General features: G+C 40.6%; 1 protein-coding gene across 1 annotated transcript; it reads left to right on the plus strand.

The window, feature by feature from the left end:
• Positions 1-1066: 1066 nt before the first annotated feature.
• gucy1b2 (guanylate cyclase 1, soluble, beta 2) lies at positions 1067-24961 on the plus strand. The gene is made up of 17 exons (XM_035955392.2): positions 1067-1102; positions 2488-2561; positions 2678-2772; positions 4251-4411; positions 4623-4722; positions 8005-8189; positions 10261-10372; positions 11282-11385; positions 11522-11623; positions 13799-13889; positions 14535-14731; positions 18076-18199; positions 18806-18954; positions 19335-19481; positions 19795-19949; positions 20918-21099; positions 24483-24961. Exons 1-17 carry the CDS (start codon positions 1067-1069, stop codon positions 24653-24655), a joined length of 2187 nt encoding a protein of 728 aa, XP_035811285.2. The 3' UTR covers positions 24656-24961.
• The last annotated feature ends 839 nt before the right edge of the window (positions 24962-25800 follow it).

Genomic DNA, 25800 nt, shown 5'->3' on the forward strand with positions numbered 1-25800 from the left:
CAGCAGAACTGTTCCCTGATGTTTAGTTGTTTTTTAGTTAAGCAGTGACCTCAGCCAGGATTTGGTTTCTCCTCAGATCTCAATGGTCTGATCTAGAAATGTCATCTAACCTGACATCTTTTGCTCTCACAGCTTCATATCATCACACTACCACCTCTGTTCTTCACTGTCAGGACCATACATCCACTGTAGTCCTGGTATTCTGTTGTATGTTATATTGTAATGGTATTATACATTCTCACCAAACATCTGGACTCCATCTGGACTCCATCTGGACTCCATCTGGACTGACTTATCTTCATCTGACCAAACTATGTTCTCCGAAGTAGGAGCTGTGAAGTTATGAAGCCCAGTAATCTCAGACCTTCATGGTCCAACACCTTCATCTGTTAAAGCTCCTCAGCCGTAGTTCAAGTGGAAGAAGACTTTTAAACTGCTGCAGCACTTTCAGATATAACAGATCTTAGTTCAGTCTAATGAAGCCACTTTAGAAACTCACTGATTACCAACTGGCTCAGAAGGAAGAAACTATCAGACACTTTCACTGAACTGTGGTGGAAGATTCCAACATAAACGATTTCAGAACGTACTAGCTTTATCTACTCTAATTAACCTGAAACATATTTTCATCTCATGAATCGGGGGATAAAACATCTCAGTTCTGGTCCTCACGGTGCTGTCTTTCTGGTGCCTTTTTCACAATCATTCTGAAGGAAGTTCTGCTTTCTGTTCATCTCTGTCCTGAGTGTTTATACATCTGGGAAACATCTACTCTGTGTAGTTTATCTCTGTTTCAATGATGGTAAGCTGGTCATTTTTCAACCTGGGATGTACTTCTTTCGTTATATTATTCATCCAATGAACTTCCAGAGTTTAGTCCTTTTCTCCGTCTATACCGGAAATCTGCTGTAAACTGAAAGTCCATCCTGGAGGAAGGATCACTGCTGCTAACGCTGCCCCTGAGGTTTCCTCCAGTTCTTCCTCTGAGGGTTTTCTTCACCCCAAGAGACAGAAAGAGAGAGGCAGGATGTTTTTAACCCTAACCCTGTTCTACATTTACATCATTATGTTAGAAGACATCAGTGGGAGAACATCAGACATGGTGAGCTAGTTTTCCTATTTTCAGCCCAGAATCAGCAGGTTTTTACATGTGAGGAATGTGACCTGAGGTTTTAAACTGTAACGTTAAAACACTGATGGAGAATTTAAAGTAAATAGGTGTTCCACATCCAGTGAATTATACAAAACAAATATTTACAGTCTGCAGGGATTAAAGGTGAGACTGTTGATTAAAGTTTTGAGCTTCAGTTCAATTTAATATGTTTTTATTGGTGTGAATGTCAGATTATCAGTGTTGCCGAAGCATCTGGGATGGAGGAAAAACGTCTCTTTAGTGCATCTTTACATGTCTGGACAACAGAATGGAAAGTAGAGATGTTTAGATGGATCATTATGAAGCTGAATCTCAGCAGCAGTGACAGCTGCTGGTTTTAGAACTAATAATATGATGCAAAAAGCTGTTAATCTGAATGAAGTTTCTTTAAGCTGCAGAGCATCGAAGCATTTTACACCATTATACTTCACAAGGATGAGAGCTTTTCTGTTCTCTCTGATCGTGATGGTCTTTGTTGAGCTTCTCCATCTCTGGTTTCATGAATGTTCATGAACATCACGCTGATGTTTTTCTCCAGGTTTTACTGGCAACGAGTAAAAGGTCAGAAAGTTGACTTTAAATCTTCTCTGTGGGCGTATTTCAAACGTCTGCAGTCCGTTAACTGTCGATTGTTGATTCTGTCTGCAGTCTGTTTCAGTTAAATCTGTGAGGGGGATAAACAGTGAATTTTAACACGTCCAGATATTCAGTGTGTTATTCTGTCAGTGTGGGCATTCACCAGCTCAAACAGTTTATGGGAGGTTTTTTATTCACCGTGGGCTCATTTTTAACTGCAATATAAAGTCTATATTTATCTAAACATTTAGACTAATACAGATTTTTGGCATTTCAAGAGTCAAACAAAGCTGTTGACAAAAAGTCCTAAAAACTAAACTCTAAATAAATAAACTCCCAGTAACTCCTTCTTTAAACTGAACTATTAAACCCTCCATGCAGACGCCGTTCCTTAAATATCCCCACAGAAGTTAGAGATTTTTTAGAGTTCACAGAATGAACACTTTTAAAGTTATGCCATAAATCACACAATTCATTTTGTTGATCATTTATTTTCCATTTTCCAGACCCCAGAAGCCAGTTTTCATTCAGAGAGTTTATGTTTTATTGTTTTAAATATAACTGTGTAACTGGATGCATATGTATATGGGTTAGGGTTTTGTTTTGTTTTGTTTTGTTTTGTTTGACTGTTTAAACTGAACAGAAGAGTCAGTAAATCCAAACTCAGTCTAGAACTCATGTATGTGCTTTGTGCTGTTAAATGCTCATTGAACTGAACTAGAACATCATTGACCAGATAAACGTCTGTTCTTCTGCAGTATGGGTTCATCAACAGCTGCCTCCAGTCTCTGATAATAGAGAAGTTTGGTCAGGAGATCTGGGACAAACTCAGGTTTGCTCTGAAACATGTCTACTTTTAATTGTAATTAACCGATTGCTGTTAAAGATTATAATTACAGTGGTGTAAACAACCACACGGATTTCATAAAGATCATTGTTTTTGTGAAGTTCTCTGTCAGGAGTCCAGGATTCATTCATGACGTATACGGTATATGATGATGTTCTCACCGTCAGCCTGGTGCAGGAGGTCTGCTCACTAATGGGTAAGATCTAGTTTCTGGATGTGACTTTAATCAGCCTAATTGCAGAAACAGGATTATAAAATGAGCTAAGAACAGCAGAACTCTCAGTTTGGGCTCTATAGACTACAGACTGTCTATCTGCATCATGGTTCCACATGGAAACAGAAAAACATCATGGTATGACTTCTCAAAGATGGAAAAGGATGCAGGAAGATCAGATCAACTGAAAATCAGTTCAGTCAGCACTAATCAGGAGGTATAGAAGGAGTCATAGTACCACTAATCAGAGCTGCACGTGTTTTATAGCTCTGAAAAGCAGATGGAGCTTCAGACGGCGAGTATAAATGGAAATCTGTGACGTCTTATAAAGTCATCCTCTATAGAAGGCATCCAAGAAAAACACAGTCTTTGCTCTCAGCATAAAACTGCAAGATTGATTCATAAAAAGAAGGATGATGAATGTCAGGAGGACATTCTTTGGTCAGAGTAGACCAGATGGATTAGTTTGTCTCAGGTGGAGTCCATCAACCTCTCCAGGACTTTCACAGTTAAAGCATGGTCCCGACAGTGAAGAACAGAGGAGGGAGTGTGATAAATATGGGGATGGATGAATGCAACCATCAGGGAGATGACATTTATAGATAACACTGGTTTTTACACACCTTGTTTTCTGACTATGAGGACAGAAAATATTATTAAGTAGAATTTCTGTTTTGTTCATATCTAAACTGTTGCCAATTGTTCATATAAACTTCATTTATTGGTGAAAAGTTGGGAAGGTGTCAAAAATGTCCCTAAAACCAAATAATTTACAGGTAGCCAATTTGAAATCACAGATTTTCGTGCTTAGAAAAGAAAAAAAAACTGTTAAATGTAAGATTTCTGTAGTAATATGAAGAAAATTTTACATTAATGTATAGTTTTATCTGTAATTTCATTCCTCTTTGTATAACGGCAGCACTGAAATATCTGGAGGATCATGGTGTAGTATAGCTGGGTAAAAGTTTCTACAACAACAAATCATTTATTTATCTAAGTGTTGATCATATCTGCAGACAATCAGTACATTCTAACCACTGGGTCCCCATTAAACAGAACAGGAATTATTTATCCAGAGGACGTCCACATGGTCATCACATGGTACAGGTCTTCCCTAAGGTCTGATTACCTCCACTCTACATACAGCTGGGAATGTGCTCTAATTGAATATTTGCTGCTGTAAGAAGACAAACAGGTGGACTGGGAGTCTGATTACATGAGAACCAGTAGAGTCTGGGACAAACTGCACAAACAAAAAAATATCTGTCAAAGAACTGTTTGTTCAGGAGTGATTGCTATCATCTTCCCAGTGGTCTGATGTTGACTGTCCTGTTGGGAATAAGCTCAAACTACAAACGGGCGGACAAAGAGGCCAGATATATATGAAATAAATATGAATTTAATGCATTTATTATCCAACGTTTTGTGAAAGAATTCTTCTGTCTGTTCTGATGTTGTAGGAATCTCTGCCGATGCATTTCTGAAGCTTTTTGGGGAACATTTTTTTAGTTTCTGTAAGGAAGCAGGTTACGACACCATGCTGAGGACACTGGGAGGAAATCTCACTGAATTCATTGGAAATCTGGACGCTCTCCATAGTTACCTGGCTCTGTCATATCTGGTAGGACTCATCCCTGAAATAAAACTCTGGCAGACGCTTCACTGTTTTATTTTTTAAAGATTAACAGAAAAACATCCTTTCACAGACATTCCCTCTATCTCAAAAAACTACTCCAGTCCAGCATGTTTTCAACCAGCAGCTCTTTACAGTTTTTTTCCTCTTTTTTCTTCTTTATCTGAGCTGGGTCTGAAGCACATCTCCTGTTTTAAAGGAAATGAATGCACCATCTTTTCGAGTGGAGACGACAGAGGATGGGGAGATGTTACTCCACTACTATTCTGACCGGAGGGGCCTGTTCTACATCGTACCTGGTAAAAGCAATGTTCTACATCGTACCTGGTAAAAGCAATGTTCTACATCGTACCTGGTAAAAGAAACGTTCTACATCGTACCTTGTAAAAGCAGTGTTCTACATCGTACCTCGTAAAAGCAACGTTCTTCATCGTACCTGGTAAAAGAAACGTTCTACATCGTACCTCGTAAAAGCAGTGTTCTACATCGTACCTCGTAAAAGCAGTGTTCTACATCGTACCTCGTAAAAGCTGATGACTTCCTCACTCTACTGAACTGATTCTTTATGAAGCTTTGTTTGGATTTAAATAAGTTGTAAATATTGGATAAAAAACTGTAACAAAACAGGGAGACTACAACTGTGTGTCGACTAAAATGGATTTATTTTAACTAAATCAACCCAATCTGTCCCTAAAGTCCCAAACAGAAACCATAAAGCAGCTCCTGGCACAGAGCTGGGATGGAAAATGAGGGAGGTTTTATCAGCTGAGCCTCTGGATCCAGGTGTGGATTGTAGTGTCTGATGTGTTACTTATCATATATACCATATGGAATCTGGGATGTGTGGTCTATCACAATGGAATGTGTTCTCCTTTTAGAAGGTATCCTTATAAGGATTCCTATGTCCAAGATATTGATTGACATTGCTCTTCGGGGCTCTTGTGTCTACGAGAAAGATTGATGGGGTCCTCTGTTTGCTATTTTGGTCTTTTAGCAGAAACCATTTGTTGTGACCTCATACTCGCCCTTCTTGTCCAAAGCATATAAAATGACCACCAGCCCTTTATTCGAGGGGAGATTCATATTGACTGGGGACCATGTCAATTGGCACCATGGTCATTGACCATGGTGCCTGTTCAGATGCTGCCTTATTTATGTAATAAATTACATAACATTTACATTAACATAACAGTGTCAACGGACGTTTTCTTTAACATGTGCACATCCTTGATGGCTAAGAGAAACTACGACAGGATCAATCAGCTGATGACCCAGAAAAGACAGAGACACCTGGCAGACAGGTGGAGGAGGTAGCATGCTAGTGCTGCTAACGCTGCTAACAGTATTCATAAAGCACTGAGCTGACGGTGCTAAAGCTGAATTCATCTCAGTTCTTCCTGGAGGTGGAGGATCAGCCCAACATCTACTTCCTGCACCTGAAGAAGAACTTTAAGAGTGTTGGAGGAGAAACAGATCAGGGACCAGGAGGACTACTTGGAACTAATAAACACTATTTTACAGCCCAGCTTCTCTGGACCAGGCATCAGACACCACATTTTCTGAGCCTTAAATGTGCAGCAGAAGGACTATAGAACAAACCCAGGCTTCCACTGCCAACCCTGGTTCACCAGCTTGCTCAGTCTGAACATTTTCCTCCTTCATGGGACTGATGTTGGGGGAACATGTGGAAGCAGACTAGCATGGAAGACCTGAGCTTCTCCTTTATGCTGTTGTGTTTCCAACAAGTAGTGCTCAGACACCTGACGCACATCTGAAAAGTTAAATTTATCCTTAAATTGAGAACCAACCAGGAGCATCAGGACTAGAACCTGGTCCCCCACCCAGACAGACTTTACCTAAAAATAAAAACAACCCAAACTGTCCTTAAAGTTCCAAACTGAAGCCATAAAGCAGCTCCTGTCGGAGAGCTGGGATGGAAAATGAGGGAGGTTTCATCAGCGGAGCCTCTGGATCCCAGGCGTGGATCAATCAGCTGATGACACTCCCTCAGCTCAGCACACCTGGTGGACAGGTGGAGGGTCGACTCATCAGCATGGTATAATTTGATTAGCACTAATTATAAAAGACAAAACTAACAAAACTAAAGGCCCTTATGTGTAGGCACCCTTTTAAATGGCTGTGGATTAAAGACATCCTGATCTAATCTTCTTCCTGAGAAACTCTTGGGAGAAACGTTTGGATTCTGGAGGTCTGGAATTCTCCTGTTCTGCCAAACATCTAGACTGGCTGTCATTGGTCTACTAGTATTCTACTAGTATTCTACTAGTATTCTGGTTTATCTACAGGCATTCATGTTGCATCTATCAAGTTAATCTCCCCTACACCATTTACAGACATCCAGCTCCATATCATCACACTCCCACCTCCGTTCTTCACTGTCAGGACTATTTATTCACTGTAGTCCTGACCAGGTTCACACCAAACCTGCTGGACTCCATCTGAACTGAACACATTTTTCTTGGTCTCATCTGACAAATGATGTTAAAAGTTGTGGAACACCCCAGTGTTTCCAGGTTTTACTGTAAATTCTGCATGTTAACATCTCTGTTCTCTGAATGAAAGAACAAACAAAAACACTACTTCCTGCAGTAATTCCTGTTCTAATAACGTTCTGGAGGGTTCCACGGTGGGTTCCAACACTACTTTATGCAGAGAGACAGGGTTGGAAGGACTCTAGAAAAGTTGGGACACCTGCAGGATTTCGTAGCTCCAACTTTCAAGGCTTCATCAACCTCCATTACTGCAGAACACCTTTAAGTTGTTAACACATTTCTGTTTCCTGAAAACGGCCTTTTAGTAGAATTCTGAAATGTTCCTTATTGTTCAGTTCTGGGTAACCTGACCTTTACTAACCTCTGGCAGTTCACTACTTACCTTTGGATCATTTCAAGATATTCATTGGACTTGAACTATTTGAATAAAAAAACTTGGGGCATTTTAAAGCTTTTCACCAACAGTATATGTGCTCAGTTTTGTTCCGTGACTTCAGGTGTCTGCACTGTTTTGCACTTCTACTTTAGAGTTTCTACTTTGGAGCCTTTGTTTCCTATAGAGTCCTCGTAAAGTCTTTGTTTTTAATTGTTCCTAGGAGGTAGTACCCATCTGTTCAACTTAGAAATAATGAAGTATTGACAGGCCCTATGATTTTGAGTCATTTATTTATTAAATGATGTTGAACATTGGTATATTAGCTGCTGGTATGAACTGTATGATGACCCCAAACCCACAACTAAAAAAAAACAAAACACTGCAAACTGTAGCCTCAGTTTGAACCTCTCACATGTAGCCTGTTAGCATTAGCAAAGCTGACAAAAGATTTAATTTTTTCCATTCATTTTACCTCTGTCTTTGAATTGTCACTCGAAGATTATTTCAAGTGCATAATTTCAGAAATGTTCATCTTTAGTGATCTTAACTGAATATTATTGTTGCTCTATGACTTTTTTAAATTGTTTTTTATTTGAATATACATATTTATACATATTTATACATATTTAACCTGACCACACATTGATGTCCCACTACTTCCTTCTATCTGTCTCCTGTTTTACCGTCTCCAGGTATCATGGAGGCGGTCGCCAGAGAGTTCTTTGACAGTAATGTGAGCATGGAGGTGTTGAACCAGTGTGAAGAAGATGAGCGCACTGGGAAGAAGGAGCACGTTGTGTTTCTTGTTAAACAAACCAGCAAGACCAAAGACCAGGAGAAGTCCTGTGGACCAGCAGTGGGTGTTGGTGGACGTCCAGTAAGTTCATTGATCAAACCATCAAACCTTTCAGTCTGGATTCTGTTTCCTCCACCGGTGTCTGATCACTACGGTGGCCGAGAGGTGCAAACCAAATTTACATAATGCAAAACACTTTTACAAAGCTTGAGACAAATTTACATTTAGGAAAACATTTTTACATATCATAAAACAAAATTACAAGTTCTGTAACAAATTTACATTTTAGAAAAACAACTTTACAAGATGCAAAACACTTTTACAACCTCCAAGACAAATTTACAAGCGACAAAACACTTTTACAAATCCAAAAACAAATTTACAAATTAAATTTAACCAGAAAGGGAATGTCCCAACTCCGGGGTTGAACCGGAAGTGACAACGAGGAGCGGCTAATGCAGTGTTTCTCAAATAGTGGGGCGCGCCCCCCTAGGGGGGCGCGCCCCCCTAGGGGGGCGCAGAGGCATGTCGGGGGGGGCGCAGGCGACTGGGAGGAAAAGGTCCTTCAACACGGAACTAATTAGCTGAACTATTGTTTTAACGTCGGCCTGTTTTTCGCGACGTACAACAATACTGAAATTGTGCTGGCCCATAGACTGTATATGCCATAGATATAAATAATAATAATAATGATCTTCTGTATATATCTACGGTATATGCACTGGCCGTTCAGACTCCGAAGTGCAGACTCCAGAGAACGGGAGAATGTATCGTTAATGTGCAGTCGGAATACCAGCGTACTCGATCATGTCACATACTTGGCTCATCTCCTCCGATTGTTTTTACCAGCAATGTCAAACATACGGCCTGTGGGCCAAAACCGGCCCACCAGACGGTTCATTTCGGCCCGTGGGCCGACTTTACAAATGATAAAAATTACAACATTAACTGTAAATTGTAAATCTGTAAAACTGTAAATTTAAAATAATTTCTAGAACTTGACAAGTTGTTCTGATCATGAAGTAAAATACTAGATTGTTCAGTTCCAGATAGCTGTGACTGAATGTTTTGTATTTTTGTAGATAAACTGTTATCTGGCAGTTACAATGCATGTGTGAATGATGAACTGAGGCATAATAGGCTACTGTTGAAATTGAACTTGTTTTCCTTAAGAAATTTCAGGTTCATAATATTTTGTAAAAAGATAGTTCATTAAATGTGAACATTTTCAGAATGTACTTTTTTTGAACTAAAACAAAGGGAAAAGTTGGAGTTGTGGTTATTTATAGGTTATTATGCTGTGATTTTACTGGTGGGGCCCACTGGAGATCAGATTGGATTTATGTGGTCCCTGGATTAAAATGAGTTTGACACCCCTGATCTTTACTGTGAAAAACAACAAAATGGAATCAGATAAAATAGCACAGCCCTGCATATTCATGTTTTCACAGATTTTTTATATATATATATATATATATATATATATATATATATATATATATATATATATATGTATGCGCACAAAGTTATTGGGGGGGGTACGAAAGTTTTTTGTCCTCCGAAGGGGGGCCCGACAGGAAAAATTTGAGAACCACTGGGCTAATGCAACTTTTGGTTGTTATTGATGGTGAACCAAGATGGACAGCGAGCGGGTGATGTTTTGCCCGTTTTGTGGGGAACATATGAACCGATTGACGTGGTTTTGTTTTTCGTGTGGTCGGTCTTTAGAGTGTTTAAATGGCTCAGATCAGACCGACAGAGTGCATTAGCCGCTCCTCGTTGTCACTTCCGGTTCAACCCCGGAGTTGGGACATTCCCTTTCCGGTTAAATTTAATTTGTAAATTTGTTTTTGGATTTGTAAAAGTGTTTTGTCGCTTGTAAATTTGTCTTGGAGGTTGTAAAAGTGTTTTGTGTTTTGCATCTTGTGAAATACTTTTTGTAAATTTGTTACAGAACTTGTAATTTTGCTTTATGATATGTAAAAATGGTTTCCTAAATGTAAATTTGTCTCAAGCTTTGTAAAAGTGTTTTGCATTGAGGGTTAGGTTTGCATTGGTTTGCACCTCTCGGCCACCGTAGATCACCCTCTTCTACTGCCTGTTTTGCTGCTTTTTTGTGGCATTATGATTCTGTGTGTGTTTTTTGTCCCAGTTTGATTTTTCTCAGGAGGAATTCTACAGAAAACTGAGAGCCAGGAGTTCATCCCTGGCTGGGAAAAGGAGAGGCTGGAACCTGATCAGAGCCGCGGTTCTGTCACAGAAAGGTCAGAGGTTCTACATGAGTAGATCAACTTTATCAGGAAATAGTTCCACAACTTCACCTAAAGCCATGCAGGAGTGTTGGTAATAATATTATTGCAGAGTAAATCTGATCACATCCTCCCATCGGTAGGTAGAAGTTCATCTATGGTAGGGTTAGGGTTACCCTTGAGTCTGACTGGAAGTCTTTTCCTAACAAACTTTCTACCATCGCATTCATTCAGGTTGAATTTGTTCTTGTCTTTCTCTGCATGCTGCTCTGCTCATTTACTTCGAGCTGTTTATTCTTTCAGATTGTCTGTTAGTTGAATCTGGTTATTCCCTGAAGCTGTTGTCCAGCTCTGTTTCTACCCATAATTATGTGGTCTCTCCAATATCTATATCATCTTCCTACTGTTTTCAATCACAGCTTCTCTATTTTAGAACTTTTTGAAGTTGAGCTCCACTGTGGCGAATGAAGACCAGCCTCTTGCTGACCCTCATTTCATTTGTCTTTTTGATTTCTGCAGATTTCTCCACAGTAATAAGTATTGGTCAGTTATCCTAAACCTCCCAGAGTCTCTAGCAGAGGAACCATGTGCGTCACTTTAACGATGAGCAACTTCCTCTAACTTTTATAACTACCACATTTTAGGAAACAACCTTAAAAACCTCAAGGAAGTTTGTTGATAGTTTAACTTTCTAAATACTTCTGGGGCCATGCTGAATCCACTTCTTCAGCAGATAAAAGTTCAGATCTTTCTTCAGATGAACAGCACTGCAGTGTACAACAGTAATTAAACCAGTAAATGAGTCTGCTGGAGAACAGATGCTGGAGCACAACCACAAGGAAACACTGCTGGAGATGTCTATATTCTGTTCCTTAACTACGATTTAACAGAAACTTTTTCAGCTGTGTCCTTAATTTACTTCAGACATCCTCCAGAGAACCTTCACTCCATGCTACCCAGACAAGCTGTGGATGGAAGAGAAATGTTTCTGCAATGCTTTTCCTTTCCACATCATCTTTGATGCAGATGTAAGGCTTTATGTGCTTCAGTAGATCAGAAGAATGTGGAAGTTTGTTGTTGTTAATTCACTGGTATATTTTAAATATCGAAAATCTTGTTGTGAACCAGCCACCTGAATGTCTTCCTGTGTTTCTGTCCCATCAGCTGAAGGTAAAGCAGACAGGAGTGAACATCCAGAAGTTTGTTCCTAGTCTGAAGGCTCCAGGGGCCAAACTGGACCAGTTCTTCTCCATTATACACCCACAGGTCAGAGACAGACACAGAAGTAGGTAGAATCCATTCAAATACACCAGCAGAGGAAAACACAGGAGTGATGTAGAACAGAACCACAGCTACTGGGGTTATCTAGTGCTAACCTGTAGGACCTTGAGCTTACTAAGACTAGACAGCATCAGTCTATTAGTCCCACGGTGGGGACACCTGCATTGTTACTGCAGCAAAGAAGGAATGTAGTATAAAAGTATACAATAAACCAAAATATACCTTAATACTAGTAAGACTGTAGCACCAATGAGTCTTTAAGACAATGTTTGAATCAACAAAAAGGAGAACTGTCCTCATTTCCTGTTCCCTAGTATATCCAACTTATAGATTCTGAAACCTGACGCTGTGAATAGCTTCATAAAGATTGATTAACTGAAGACTGTCTTCTAAGCCAGTGGTTCCCAACTTGGGGTCCGCGCCCCCCCAGGGGGGACGCCAGAGATCTGAGGGAGGCATGAAGCTTTGTCTGCTCTGAGGCTGTGAGGTTATAAAAAATAGATTTTTACATTCTGGATAAAATCAGAGTAACACACTCACTGTGTCATCACAAGTCTACCTATAAAACATTTTAAAACACATTTATTTGGTCTTTCTTCAAAAATCCTTTGCTGCTTCAATGGCCACACCTCCTTGACCTTTCAACTTCTCTTCACACTTTCTTAAGGTTGGCTCCCAGTTCATCCAGATTCATTAGTTTGTGTGCAGTTAGAAAATTACTGACGGAAACGGTGTCTGAAAAACGCAAAACCGGTGAAGATTCATCAGTACCTAAAAACTCCCGCTATACCTTGACAAACTTTGACAAACAACAGATTCGGACTTCCGGCATCAATAACTCATTAAATATACGTTGTCTAAACATAAACGATGCCTCTTTTCCATCGTTGCAAGGTAGACAATGTGCTACAAGCCCAGTTTAATCAAAAGTCGCTGTCTTTCAAGCTGCAAAAATAACATTGGTGTCTATGAGCAGCCGGCTGTGCGACAAGTGAACAGGGACCGTCTGCAAATAGCAAAACCGCTGCACACAGCGAAGAGACACAAATATTCAACAAATTTACTGCAGCCAGCAACTGTACTAATACTGTAATACTGTACTGTACAATACTACAACTCTTGGTTTGATATAAAAAAAAATTTCATAATTTTAAGGATTTTTTTAGTTAAAAAAAAATATGGGGGTGGGAGGCGCCGTGCTGGGGGGGCGCTGGGGTTGGGGTGCAGCTTATAGGGGGGGCTCCAAGCCAAACAGGTTGGGAACCACTGATCTAAGCAGCTCTAACTCAGTGTAGAGCCTCTTCCTGTCTTTTTAGGACAGTGTTTACAGAAAACACCAGAAGTGAACTCACTGGGACACTAGGACACTAGCAGACCAGTATCTTGGTGCATCCACTGATATTAATTGCATCATTTATAAACGTCATCTATCCAACACCTTTTCCCCTCATACAGCCCCATATCATCATACCTCCACCTCCGTGCTTCACTGTTAGGACCATACATCCACTGTATCAGTCGTGGTCAGGTTCACACCAAACATCTGGACTCCATCTAAGACAAACTGATGTATCTTGGTCTCAACAAACTGAAAAATGTGCTCCCAATGAATCACCAGGCTTCTGTTCATGTTCTGATGAAAAGTTTCGTTTTGCAGTTTTTGTTTTTATGCTCTTGGATGACATCCACTGGGGTTGACATTATGCACTGTTCACAGAATCTTTGATTTCCTCTGATAAATGTCCATTTGGTCCTCTTTAGGACGCTGCAGGTCTGATTTGTGGAACCTCCTGATTACTGCTGCAGCTGTTCACAGATTTTTACTTGCACATCAATTTTTCTGTTGTCTTTTCCATCTTCATGAAATCTCACAATCACATTTTTCTGTAGCTCTCATTAAAAAATGTTTCCATATGAAACCATGATGCAGACATAACCAACAGGTCCAAAACTGAGAAGGTTCTAGTGTTTCTAATCAATGTCTTTTAATTAATCTGCTTGTGGGTTTTTTCAAATAAATATTCTGCACTGTGACTCACGACTCAGATGGCATCAAATGTATGGAGTTTTTGGAGTTCTTCAGCTGACCTGGTTCTCCTTCCTAAAACTATGGGTCAGAAACACTAAACCTCTACTGCATGGCCTCTACCTGTCCTCCAGGTGACTCTGACCATTGAAAGCATCAGGAAATTCATCAACAGTCAGTTTGTCTTGAAGAGCTACAGGGACAAACAGACGCTCAAACTGAGAGGTGGGTTCTAATAAACAGCATCACATTTTAGAAACACTAGCTCCACTGTGAGGATCAATACGAAAATAACTGAACAAATAAAATCAACTTCCTCTTAGTGAAAGTACTTTTTGAGGGGTCTTATTTATTAAAAAAAAAAAAATTTAAAAAAAAAAAATATATATATATATATATATACACACACACACACACATACATACATATATACCCATACATGCATATATATATATACATATATATATACATACACACATATATACACACACACACACACACACACACACACACATATACATAATTAAATAACTTAATTATTGCAGATTTTTTCAAAAACACTTGTGTGAATGAGGAAATTACCTGCAGGATCTGCCTGATTGTGAGGAGGTCGAGCTTTAGGGGGTCCTCAGACTCAAAAGCTACTTGTTAAAATACCTTCTGAACCAAACCAAAACTTCTAAAGTCCTGAGATGAACCCAACTTATACTGATTCTCCACTTGGTGAAAGAGGAACTCATTGGCTTTATGTGTAGGGGATTGAATAAAAGCAGCAAAATGAGCAAAGCTGTGGAGAGGAAGGTCAGGAACCAGGAAAAAGGTCTGAAGTGAGTTCTGTTTTTAACTCACCTGTGTTCCATTTACCTGCAGGTCAGATGCTGTGGATGGAGTCTCTTGGCTGTATGCTGTATCTCTGTTCTCCAAAGCTCAGAAGCCTCCAGGAGCTTCAGGATGTCGGCCTTCACCTGGCTGACCTCGCCCAGCACGACGTCACCAGAGACCTGGTTCTTCTCAACCAGCAACGTCAGGCTGAGATGGCGCTCACCAACCAGCTGGAGAGGAAGAAGGTAGGACAGCTTTCAGTCCTTAGTGGTCCCAGTAGCAGCCCAGTTCAGGATAAGACACAGCTCAGAGGAAACGGTGTTTATGTAGATCTAACATCAGTTCTGGTACTTGAAGTATCAGACATATTATTCACCTCCCTGCTGAGTGTCGGTTCAGTAAATCTGTCAGGAGGCCAACATCGAAACCTAACACCAGCCTGCTGTAGATGGAGTTATTTTACCTGGAACTCACATTTTAATACATTCGTGTCACTGTGGTGTGGAAATCTCACTCAGTTAGGGAGAGGAAAGGTGTTCAGGTAGAAATCAGCTCCACTGAGCACCGTGTTACTGGACAGGTGAGCAGATACACCTAACAGCAGCCCATCTGGTTCATACAGAATTTGACTGATTTTACTGCCAGAACAGTCGGAGCTGAATGCATCAGAGTTGCCAAACAGACATGAGATGTTCTGTTGGGACTGTCAGCTTCACTTCCATCAGCTTCTATCACAGTTTTATAGTTTGGTCCTTCTGACTAAAGTCTCTCATGGTGAAGTTTAACTCGTGCACTGCTGCTGCCTTTCTATTGGTACAGTTACAACAACTAAGATAAAGCAGGGATTAGACCACACACTGCATATAAAAGATGTAGTTCTAAGTCCAATAAACCTGTATTCTGTCAAACAACCAGCAGGGGGCGACTCTTCTGGTTCAGTCTATTAGAAAGTAACTCTACTTCTCCCTTGATTTATTACCAGAATAAATATTTCCCTGATGAGTTTATGGCCTCATTCACTGTTTTTAAGCCTCCTTCACTATAGCATGATGCTCCTTTAGTAAATTAGGGTCCCATTTGGAGTAAAATAGAGGATAAAGTAGGGTATGCTTCAGAGCGGGGCTAGCTTGTGATTGACAGGTCTCTACTGTATCGTGTCCTAGACTTGTCAGACAAATCTAACCCTTGTTCATTTCTGCTGGTTTTAAATGAGATGGTCAATGGAAGCCAAATTCCAAACTAAAGGCTTCAAAATGATAACTCTGAGTGATGCCACGGCGGCTATGCCAGTCGCTGTTCAGTCAGCTGACTAAATTCATCCAGAGAGGCCATCCTGAACCTGACTGATGAGTTAGCATGTCTACAGATGGCTGCCATATTAAACCTGATTATACAGCGATGGAGACGTACACACTGACAGCTGAAGCACTAAAATTCATCGTTGTTTTCATACTACTGTTCTTGGCTGTGGAAGTCTATGGTGCATACATATGCTATAGGTTTTATACACGTTTTCAGCACAAACACTTTAATGATGAGCAGTCACACTAGTGCCTGTTTACTGTAGTCACCACAGGGACTGTCCACGTAGACATAAATTATGTAGAAGTGTCCATGTAGACTCTTGCAGTCCTGATGAGATCATGAAATCTAAGTCCATTCCACCCTCAGACCCTTATGGACTCAGTAGAACACCAGTAAGTCACAACATCTCAGCTCTCCTAGAGGCACTGTGCTGACATTTTACCCTGCTGGAGGCTCCTTATTGGTTCCACTTGTTGCTGACTTTTCCCCAATAAAATATTCATAAATACAGCTTTGTGCAGTGGATGCATTAATATACTGCAACCTTTATTTAACGGAGTACCGAACTGAAATGGAAATGAGACCTAAGAATAGCAGAAAGGAAAAACAAACGTGGTTATACAACACAAAAGGTCAAATACATACAAGAAAACACAAACAGAGAAAAATACCCAGAGGAAGTCTGACATCTCTAATTATACATTTAGATGTCAGCCTGAAGTCTGACTACATATAAGTAAGAAGGAAATATTTGTGAACTTTGTAACTTATCTGAATAGTATTTTTAAAGAAAATGATGAGTTATCTACAAACATTTATTAATCATAAAAGTGATTGCAATGAAAAATGTGTCATTTTTCGAACTAGAATAACCCAAAAACACATTTACTCAGAAGTTATTGTTAAAAACACACCTTCAAAATCTGACATATTACAAAGGATTAGAAGTGAAACTAATTCTCTTAAGATAGTGCATGTCTGTATTGGTTTAAAATAAGCTGTGGATGGATGGATGGATGGATGAATGGATGGATGGACGGAAAAACATGGACAAACGGATGTTGGATGGATGGATGGATGATCTATGGATGGATGGATGGATGGATCTATAGATGGATGGATGGATAGCTGGATGGATGGATGGCTGGATCTATGGATGGATGGATCTATGGATGGATGGATCTATGGATGGATGGATGGATAGCTGGATGGATGGATGGATACCTGGATGGATGGATGATAGAACTATGATGGATGGATGGATCTATGGATGGATGGATAAATATTGGATGGATGGATGGATAAATATTGGATGATGGATGGACAGACGAATGGATGGATGGATGACAGACGAATGGATGGATGGATGGATGGATGGATGGATGGATGGATGGATGGATGGATGGATGGACGAAGGAACGGACGTCGGATGGATGGATGGATCTATGGATGGTTGGATGGATAGATGGATGAAAGGACGGATGTTGGATGGATGGATCTATGGATGGATGGATCTATGGATGGATGGATAAATGATGGATGGATGGATGGACGAAGGAATGGATGTCAGATGGATGGATGGATCTATGGATGGTTGGATGGATAAATGGATCTATGGATGGATGGATAGATGGATGGATGAACGGACAGATGTTGGATGGATGGATGGATCTATGGATGGATGGATAAATGATGGATGGATGGATGGATGGATGGATGGACGGATGGATGGATGGATGGATCTATGAATGATGATGGATGGATGGATAAATGATGGATGGATGATGGATGGATGGACAAACAGATGTTGGATGGATGGATGGATGATCTATGGATGGATGGCTGGATGGATCTATGGATGGATAGATGGATCTATGGATGATAAATGATGGATGGATGGATCTGTGGATGATGATGGATGGATGGATAAATGATGGATGGATGGACAAACGGATGTTGGATGGATGGATGGATGGATGATCTATGGATGGATCTATGGATGGATGGATGGATCTATGGATGGATGGATGGATGGATCTATGGATGGATAGCTGGATGGATGGATGGCTGGATCTATGATGGATGGATGGATCTATGGATGGATCGATGGATGGATGGATGGATGGATAAATATTGGATGGATGGATGGATGGATGGATGGATGGATAAATAATGGATGGATAAATATTGGATGGATAAATATTGGATGGATGGATGGATAGATGGGTGGATGGATCGACGAATGGATGGATGGTTCACCCTAAGGGCTTCTGTGTGAGTGCAGGAGGAACTGAGGATCTTGTCACAGCATCTGGAGACTGAGAAACAGAAGACGGAGACACTTCTGTACGCCATGCTTCCACGCCACATCGCTAACCAGCTGAAAGATGGGAAGAGTGTGGAGGCAGGTCTGTCTGTTTACTAACCCAGCTGTCTACATGTGTCTGTTGATCTGTCAAACTGTAGATTCAGTCATCATGGTAACCCTAAGAGTTCCAGTTAAAAGCTACTGGACGTCTCTTTCTGGTTCTCAATGTTTCACCTCTGATCTAAGAGTCTTCCTCCCTTCTACCCGTCAATAACTCAAGACATAAAACCTGTAGCTTTCCTAACTTTGACCTTCATCGAGTCAGAAACAAGTGTCAGAGAAACTTTCAAAAACACAACATCCTATAGAACTCAGCAACACTCTGAGACAAAAATACATATATGAAGGGGAGATGAAACAGCTCAAAGGAAACCAAACTGGAACAGCCGTCGGTAAGATCTGAGGGAGTTTATGACTCCTTAGCAGGTACTTGTAAAACAGTCCTGACATCTCTACCTAGATAATCACAACCTTTCACGAGTGGTTAACGTGGCATAGTCATGTGATCTGGAGGTGGGAAACACACCTCTGACTCCCCACCAGTCAGTTAGAACTGATTAAAGTTCTGGGATGACATGGATAAAGTCTCCAAGAACAAAAACCAAACTGAGTCGACTAAAAGTTACTTCAAGTGTGTCTTTTCCAGGGGAGTTTGAAGTCTGCACTATCTTGTTCAGTGATGTGGTGACCTTCACTAACATCTGCGCTGCCTGTGAACCCATCCACGTCGTTCACATGCTCAACTCCATGTACTCCAAGTTTGACAGACTCACCAACATACATGACATCTATAAGGTACTGTCATTTCTCAGCTCCACTACATGTTTGCTGTATTGAGCTCTACATTCATAACCTCAGAAACCCCTGAATAATTAATAAATGATCATGACTGACCAGTGAAGCAGTTAAACCTGAGGTTCAGTGGTTTCTATTAAATATGAATCTACATTAAACATTCTTTTTGAATCAGAATAATCTCAGATCATTTAGTGTCACATCCAAGTGAATTTAAGCATTTGATGAACTTGTAATCAGATCTGATCAAACCTGAAGCCAGTATGGTGGATTAGAGATGAACAGCAGGTGTATTTGCATTAACAGGATCATGGTACCTTTGTGTTTTTCATTGTTCAGTCTAATCCTGTCTGAATGTCCTCGTGGTAAATGGTTTAAAGGTTGAGACTATCGGTGATGCCTACATGGTGGTTGGTGGCGTTCCAGTCCCGACAGAAACCCATGCTCACAGAGTGGCCAACTTCGCTCTGGGAATGAGGACCGCTGCCAGAGAAGTCACCAACCCTGTAACAGGAAAACCCATACAGGTCAGGAATCACCAACCATTGATAATAATACCTGGAGAAGGATTATCTCTTAGGACTTTATTTACTGATCTCCTTTGGTTGGAGATGCCAGGTTGTGTCCACTGTGATGGTACAGAGTTAACAAGGAAGAGTAGGAGGTCAATGAAAGAAAGGAGTCTGCTGGGAAATCCAAAATCAGAAGTCAGGTTCCTCCACTACTATTTCCCAGTGTTAGTTTTATTTGACTCTCTCCACCCTCTCAGGCGAGTGTGTTAATATTTCAACCACTATTGTGTTCTTTTACACCAGCTCACATCTACCTGCTGTGTTTCAGATCAGAGTGGGTCTGCACACCGGCCCTGTGTTGGCCGGGGTGGTGGGCCAGAAGATGCCTCGCTACTGCCTGTTTGGAGATACCGTTAACACCGCCTCCAGGATGGAGAGTCACGGTCTACCTGACCACATTCACCTGAGCTCCTCCACGTACAGGTGAGTGACTAAAGCCCAGACAGCTGCTGGGTTTGCACTGGTTTAAATCCAATTGGTCTATTATCTCTATCATTATTATTATTATTATTATTATTATTATTAAGGTAGATGAGGGTTTGTAGCGGTAATCTGAAACGGATATATTTTGCCATTTAACAGGAACTGTTGTGAAAGGCTGAGCAGTAATGGGCTCTAGCGTTTGTGGGTTCTTTCTTGCAGCAGGCAATGCTGGAGTTTATGACGTGATATGAATGACGACAAATGTTCCAGCAAAGGGGTAATTTAAAAGCACTGGACATTCCAGGTTATTTCCAAGTTTCTTTATTGGTCATGTGACCTAGTTGTTTATCAAATACAACTTTCAGTGACTCTCCCAGCTCTTTGTAGCTTCACTGCAGGTGTCATAGTCCACTGAGATGAACATCCAGATCCTCAAAATTCACTATTTGCAGTTTCTAAGATGATATTCAGGTAATGTGTGATCTGTCTGTGGCCCATATTCCATGAATTCTGCTTAAAAAGCAGCAGTTATGATGTCTGCCTATGATTTCAGAGTAAATCAGACAAATCTAACGTGCATTAAGTGGTGATCGTCTATGATGGAGAACTCCAGTAATCATAATATAAAGAGTTATCTTAGAAATGCATCTACTGAGGATCAGGAGGGGATGAATTAAAGCTTTTAGCACATCCTAACAGATAGTATTTAGCGATGCCATGTGGTTTAACTAATGCTCCATCTGTCTTTGAGCAGCTTGCTCACAGTTATTCATCTTTAGTGTAAATAACGTTACAGAGTGAGATCACTGAGATATCCTGCCTCAGACTCAGCTGCTGCTCATTTAAACTCACTAAATCCCTCTGTTTGCTCAGGAAGCTGCTGTGCTCAGGTACAAATCATTCTGCTGAATGAAGGAAGGTATTCTGTAGTCATCCTAATTCTTTTCACCACCTGATCCCATGTTCAGAGAATTAAAGGATGCAGGGTTCGACTTAGAGGAGCGAGGGCAGGTGGAGGTGAAGGGGAAAGGCCAGATGACCACCTACTTCCTACTGGGGAACCTGCTGCTGTCGGACGACGGCATCATGGGAAGAGAGGCGGGAAGGAACCGACTTTACAGGGAGGAGCTTCATGGTCAGAGCAATAAAGGTAACAAAAAATAATATATAATAGTCTAAAAATCACCGTTAAAGTTGCCAGGACAGTACGGTGTAACCCTCGTCTGTGCACGGACATTAACAGTATTAACAGTATTAACAGTATTTCTAAAATACTACTATTCAGAAAATATATCTCAGCAACTGAAGTGGCTCTAATTCAAAATATCTTTCCTTATAATAAACAGAATCCCACAGAAGATGATAAACTGTGACTTACTTCTATAGTTTGGAGAATGAAAGCGTCAAAGCACTGATTATGACCAATGAACAGAATGAAAATCCCACAAACATCAGCTTTAACAAGATCTATTGTTCATGATTCTCTAGAAGAGTTTGCGTGTCCAGAAATTAAGCAGCAAATTGCAGAAATAAATACTGACTTAAACCAGCCTGTGGTATCCCTTAATAATTAAATAACTTTACAAAGCAGTGTCTGGTTTATCTCCTAATGAAGATGGCAGCTGACTGGTAGAACTATCTCTGGGTCCAGTTATTATTATTTCATGTTTTTACCGACATCTTTTTTAGCCTTCATCCCACAATGCGACGAGGAATCATTAATTCACTTCCTAAACCTTGGAAAGACCCCAAAGCTGTTGGATAATGGAAGAAGCATCACCCTTTGAATTCAAATTTAAAAAAAAACAAACACATTTATATCTATATATTTACAATTCTGCTTCAAGAAGGAACTGCAGAATTTAATCAGTGACACAATCTGTGTTTTTTATGGATGTGATGGAATACAGAGAGCTTATTTCTTCTTTTCTTGAACTTTTACAACTTTTAATTCACTTATTTATTCAAGAAAATCAATCTGGGAGCCTGATTTCTTCCTTTTTCGTTCTGCTTTCCATAAAAAACTGCTCAAACTGTTAATCTGCTCTCAGAAATTCAGCTCTTTGGTAGATGTTTGCTTTTGCACATCTTCCTGGAAAAGGTCCCCAACCAACAGAAAGCCAGATCACCTTAAGTTTAACGTCCAGGCCTTCTTCTATCTGCTCCACTTGTTTTCTTGTAGGACTTTTGGTGCTAAAACATCTCCAAGTGTTTGTTCTTTTCACCTTAACAGCTTCATGTAATAGCTGCTCATCGCCTCGCTAGAGTAGAAAATGAGGTCAGTTAGGTTTGTAACGGCCTCCCTGATGGGCAGTTTGTGTTTAACGGGGTTCAGTAGATCACACATCATAATTAACACTTCAAGCTACATTATAAAGAATGGATTCCCCAACAGCAAACAGCCCGACCAATTAAACCTGGACACCGAAAACACTTACCTGAGGTCCTTGATTTGGTTGATTCATGCTGCCAGTGATCTGCTGAACCCCATTAAACACTAATTATGGGATGTATAAGAAGCAAAGTGAGCGTATCAGTCAGGAGGCGGTGAGGATTTCATTGGTCAACATCTGATTAGACGTTCTGATGGTCGGGGATTGTTCCACACAGACCTACAACAGAAGTTTAAAGCAGGAAGAGACGCTCCAACCTGAAGCTGAGAATGTTTTACTGCAGAAACAGGAGATCTAAATGCAGACTAAAGCAGATTTAATGCAGACTAAAGCAGATCTACAGCCGAGCAGAGGCTAACAGAGAGAAAAGGCAGGGTTTGGAGGAAGAACATTGCAAAATCTGAATGGAAAGTGAAGAAAAATGCCACAGCCAAGATATAAAATAACTCCATACAGGTGGAATACGGTTTTATTTTCTACATGTAGCTGCTGACAATTTATTCTGAAGACATCAAGAAGCTTAATGTTTTAATAAGTGAAATATTTATCATCCAACTGGCAGCTGACACGCCTCTGTTTTTAAGAGACAAAAACCAAATCATCCTGAACCTTAATCAGAATGAACTGTCTATACGTGAGCGCCCCCTAGAGGTTATAGCTGCTATCTCACTGAAGTCTGGAATTCAACAAATAATAATAACCTAAATGAATTAAATAATGTTATTTTACATTGAACTCATGGCTCCAAAGAGGCATTTTAATACAAACTGTATCAGAATTATTGTCACAGGAGATGAATAAAATCATAAAAGCCTGATTACATTTGGAGAAATAAAAGGTAAATATGGTCACAGAACTTGTGGGTTCTTTGTTAAACACCATGCCTCCCTCTGTTTCTGTATTCCCTAAAGATAATTTAGTTTTTATTACTCAGATGTTCCACCTTTATCTGTATTTCAAACAGGATCAAATGAGTCCAAATAAAGCCAACAGTTTTAACAGAGTATACTTTGTTTTTCACATGACAAACGCTTCATTCCTCGCTCTGAAACAATCCGTCTCTCCCAGTGATGAGCTCCTCAAACTCTCCAAATCAGGTATGCTGGTGTGTTACCATGGCAACGGGCATCAGTGGTCCAGCAGCATAAACGGCTCAGTAAACAGCTTTATGCAAGGATGTTGGTGTTCACTGGTTTGGTTTGTAAGAAATGTACACTAAAGGAACAGCGCGTCCAGTAATCTATCCTCCTCAGGGAACCCCGGGGAACCAGTACACCCAGTCTGGGAACCATTGCACCCACTGTGGGAACCATTACACTCAGTCTGGGAACCATTACACCCAGTCTGGTAACCAGTACACCCACTGTGGGAACCATTACACTCAGTCTGGGAACCATTACACCCAGTCTGGTAACCAGTCTACCCACTGTGGGCACCATTACACTCAGTCTGGGAACCATTACACCCAGTCTGCGAACCATTACACCCAGTCTGGTAACCAGTACACCCACTGTGGGAACCATTACACTCAGTCTGGGAACCATTACACCCAGTCTGGGAACCATTACACCCACTGTGGGAACCAGTAAACCCAGTCTGGGAACCATTACACCCACTGTGGGAACCATTACACCCTGTGGGAATCATTACACCCACTGTGGGAACCAGTACACCCAGTTTGGGAACCATTACACCCTGTCTGGGAATCATTACACCCACTGTGGGAACCAGTACACCCAGTTTGGGAACCATTACACCCTGTCTGGGAACCATTACACCCAGTTTGGGAACCATTACACCCTGTGTGGGAACCATTACACTCAGTCTGGGAACCATTACACCCAGCCTGGGAACCAGTGGAACAGAGGGAACATCAGTGGTCATGGTGTCAGTAAAATTTGCTGTTTTTGCCGTTTCTGCAGAGTGAAAATAAAGGAAGGGAAAGTTCTGTTCACCTACTTGACTCCTGCTGCTCATAACTGATAACTCTCATGTCCTTATTTAATATCAGTGATCTGTTTTTTACTGAATGTTTCCTGGTACAGAAGAAGCACTAAAACTGAATTCACTGTGTTGCAGACTTTATATGCAGTACTTTGGTCCATTTAGACATAAAACCTTAAATGCGTTTTCCTTTCAGAGCCTGATCTGAAAACTGATGCTGAGTGCAGAGACTCGTCCATCGTCCCAGATAACTCTGGCTCAGATGAAATCACCCCGTTTTTCTGGGATGTCACCCCTCCATACGACACCAATGAGAGCAGCTACAACAAACCGACACACAATAACAGCAAACTCTGTGTCTTACTTTAACTGCTGCTGCCTCGTAGGACTCCTTCAGGATTCAGTTCAGGGTTCTGCTCCTCCAACAACACAAACAAAAGAGACACAGATTAGTTATAGTTCTAAATCGGACTACATTTATAGTGTTTACTCTGGAACACATGGCAGTTAGCAGCACAAACAGCAGCTCTGAAGGTTCATCTGTCAGATTAGAGCTTTAATGCAGGAACACATGATGACTAAATGGAACATGTGCAGACTGAAGAGGTAAAATAACCTTTAATTATGTCCACTTACTAAAGCTGCAACATTCTGAGTAATTAACCTCAAACACGGAGAAAGATGACACCAACCCATTTTTTTTTATTTTATATATATATATATATATATATATATATATATATATATATATATATATATATATATTAGCTGGATACAGATATGAGAACAGTTTATCTGACTGCTGGACATGCAGACGCTGATTCCATCCTTTAATTAAAACTAATGCAGCTACTCTGACTGCAGTTCAACGACACTAGAGCTCCAGCCAGTGGACGAACTAGGAGGGGCTGTTTGAACAGAATGAAGATGATGTTTGCATCCACACACTTTAAACATCTGGATAAAACACTCCCAGTGTGGCTGAAACCATCAGATCTCTGGAGCTTTTTCCTGTTTCCAGCTGCAGCTGAACAGTTTTAGTGTGACTGAGATAAAAACACAGATGTTTCTGTATTGTTGTGAATTCATTGAACCAATTAAAGTAATAATTTCTACGTTATGTTCATCTGATATTTATAATAACTGTCCCCATGCTGGAGTCTGGACCTGCAGTCCTTTAGGTTATTACACCCCCATGTGGTGGACTGGAGTACATACAGCAGAACTAGACCAGAAATAAACCACTGCTCACATGGCAACTATAAGACATCAATATTCAGATTATCATCTTTAAGCATGTCTTATTTTAATATAACTAACTCTAGTGTGTGTCTGCATAGAGAGCTGCTGAACATCAGGTTTTCTTCAGAGCTTCTTCCATTTCAGAGTTAGAATAGTTGTTGTGAAACAGACTCACACACTTCACAGTAAACCTGCTGACAGAGCGAGCATTCTGCTTTATCAGTGGACGTTTTTAGAAATGACTTCAACACCATAAAAGCACATGAGTAATG

Source organism: Amphiprion ocellaris, chromosome 24, assembly GCF_022539595.1.
Source record: "Amphiprion ocellaris isolate individual 3 ecotype Okinawa chromosome 24, ASM2253959v1, whole genome shotgun sequence".
NCBI classification, from domain to species: Eukaryota; Metazoa; Chordata; class Actinopteri; family Pomacentridae; genus Amphiprion; species Amphiprion ocellaris.

Coding starts and splice junctions, on each gene's coding strand:
- gucy1b2 (XM_035955392.2), top strand. CDS start 1,067: ATGTTAGAAGACATCAGTGGGAGAACATCAGACATG. Junction 11,624..13,798: donor TCTCCATTATACACCCACAG/GTCAGAGACAGA, acceptor CCTGTCCTCCAG/GTGACTCTGACCATTGAAAG. Junction 19,482..19,794: donor TAACAGGAAAACCCATACAG/GTCAGGAATCAC, acceptor GCTGTGTTTCAG/ATCAGAGTGGGTCTGCACAC.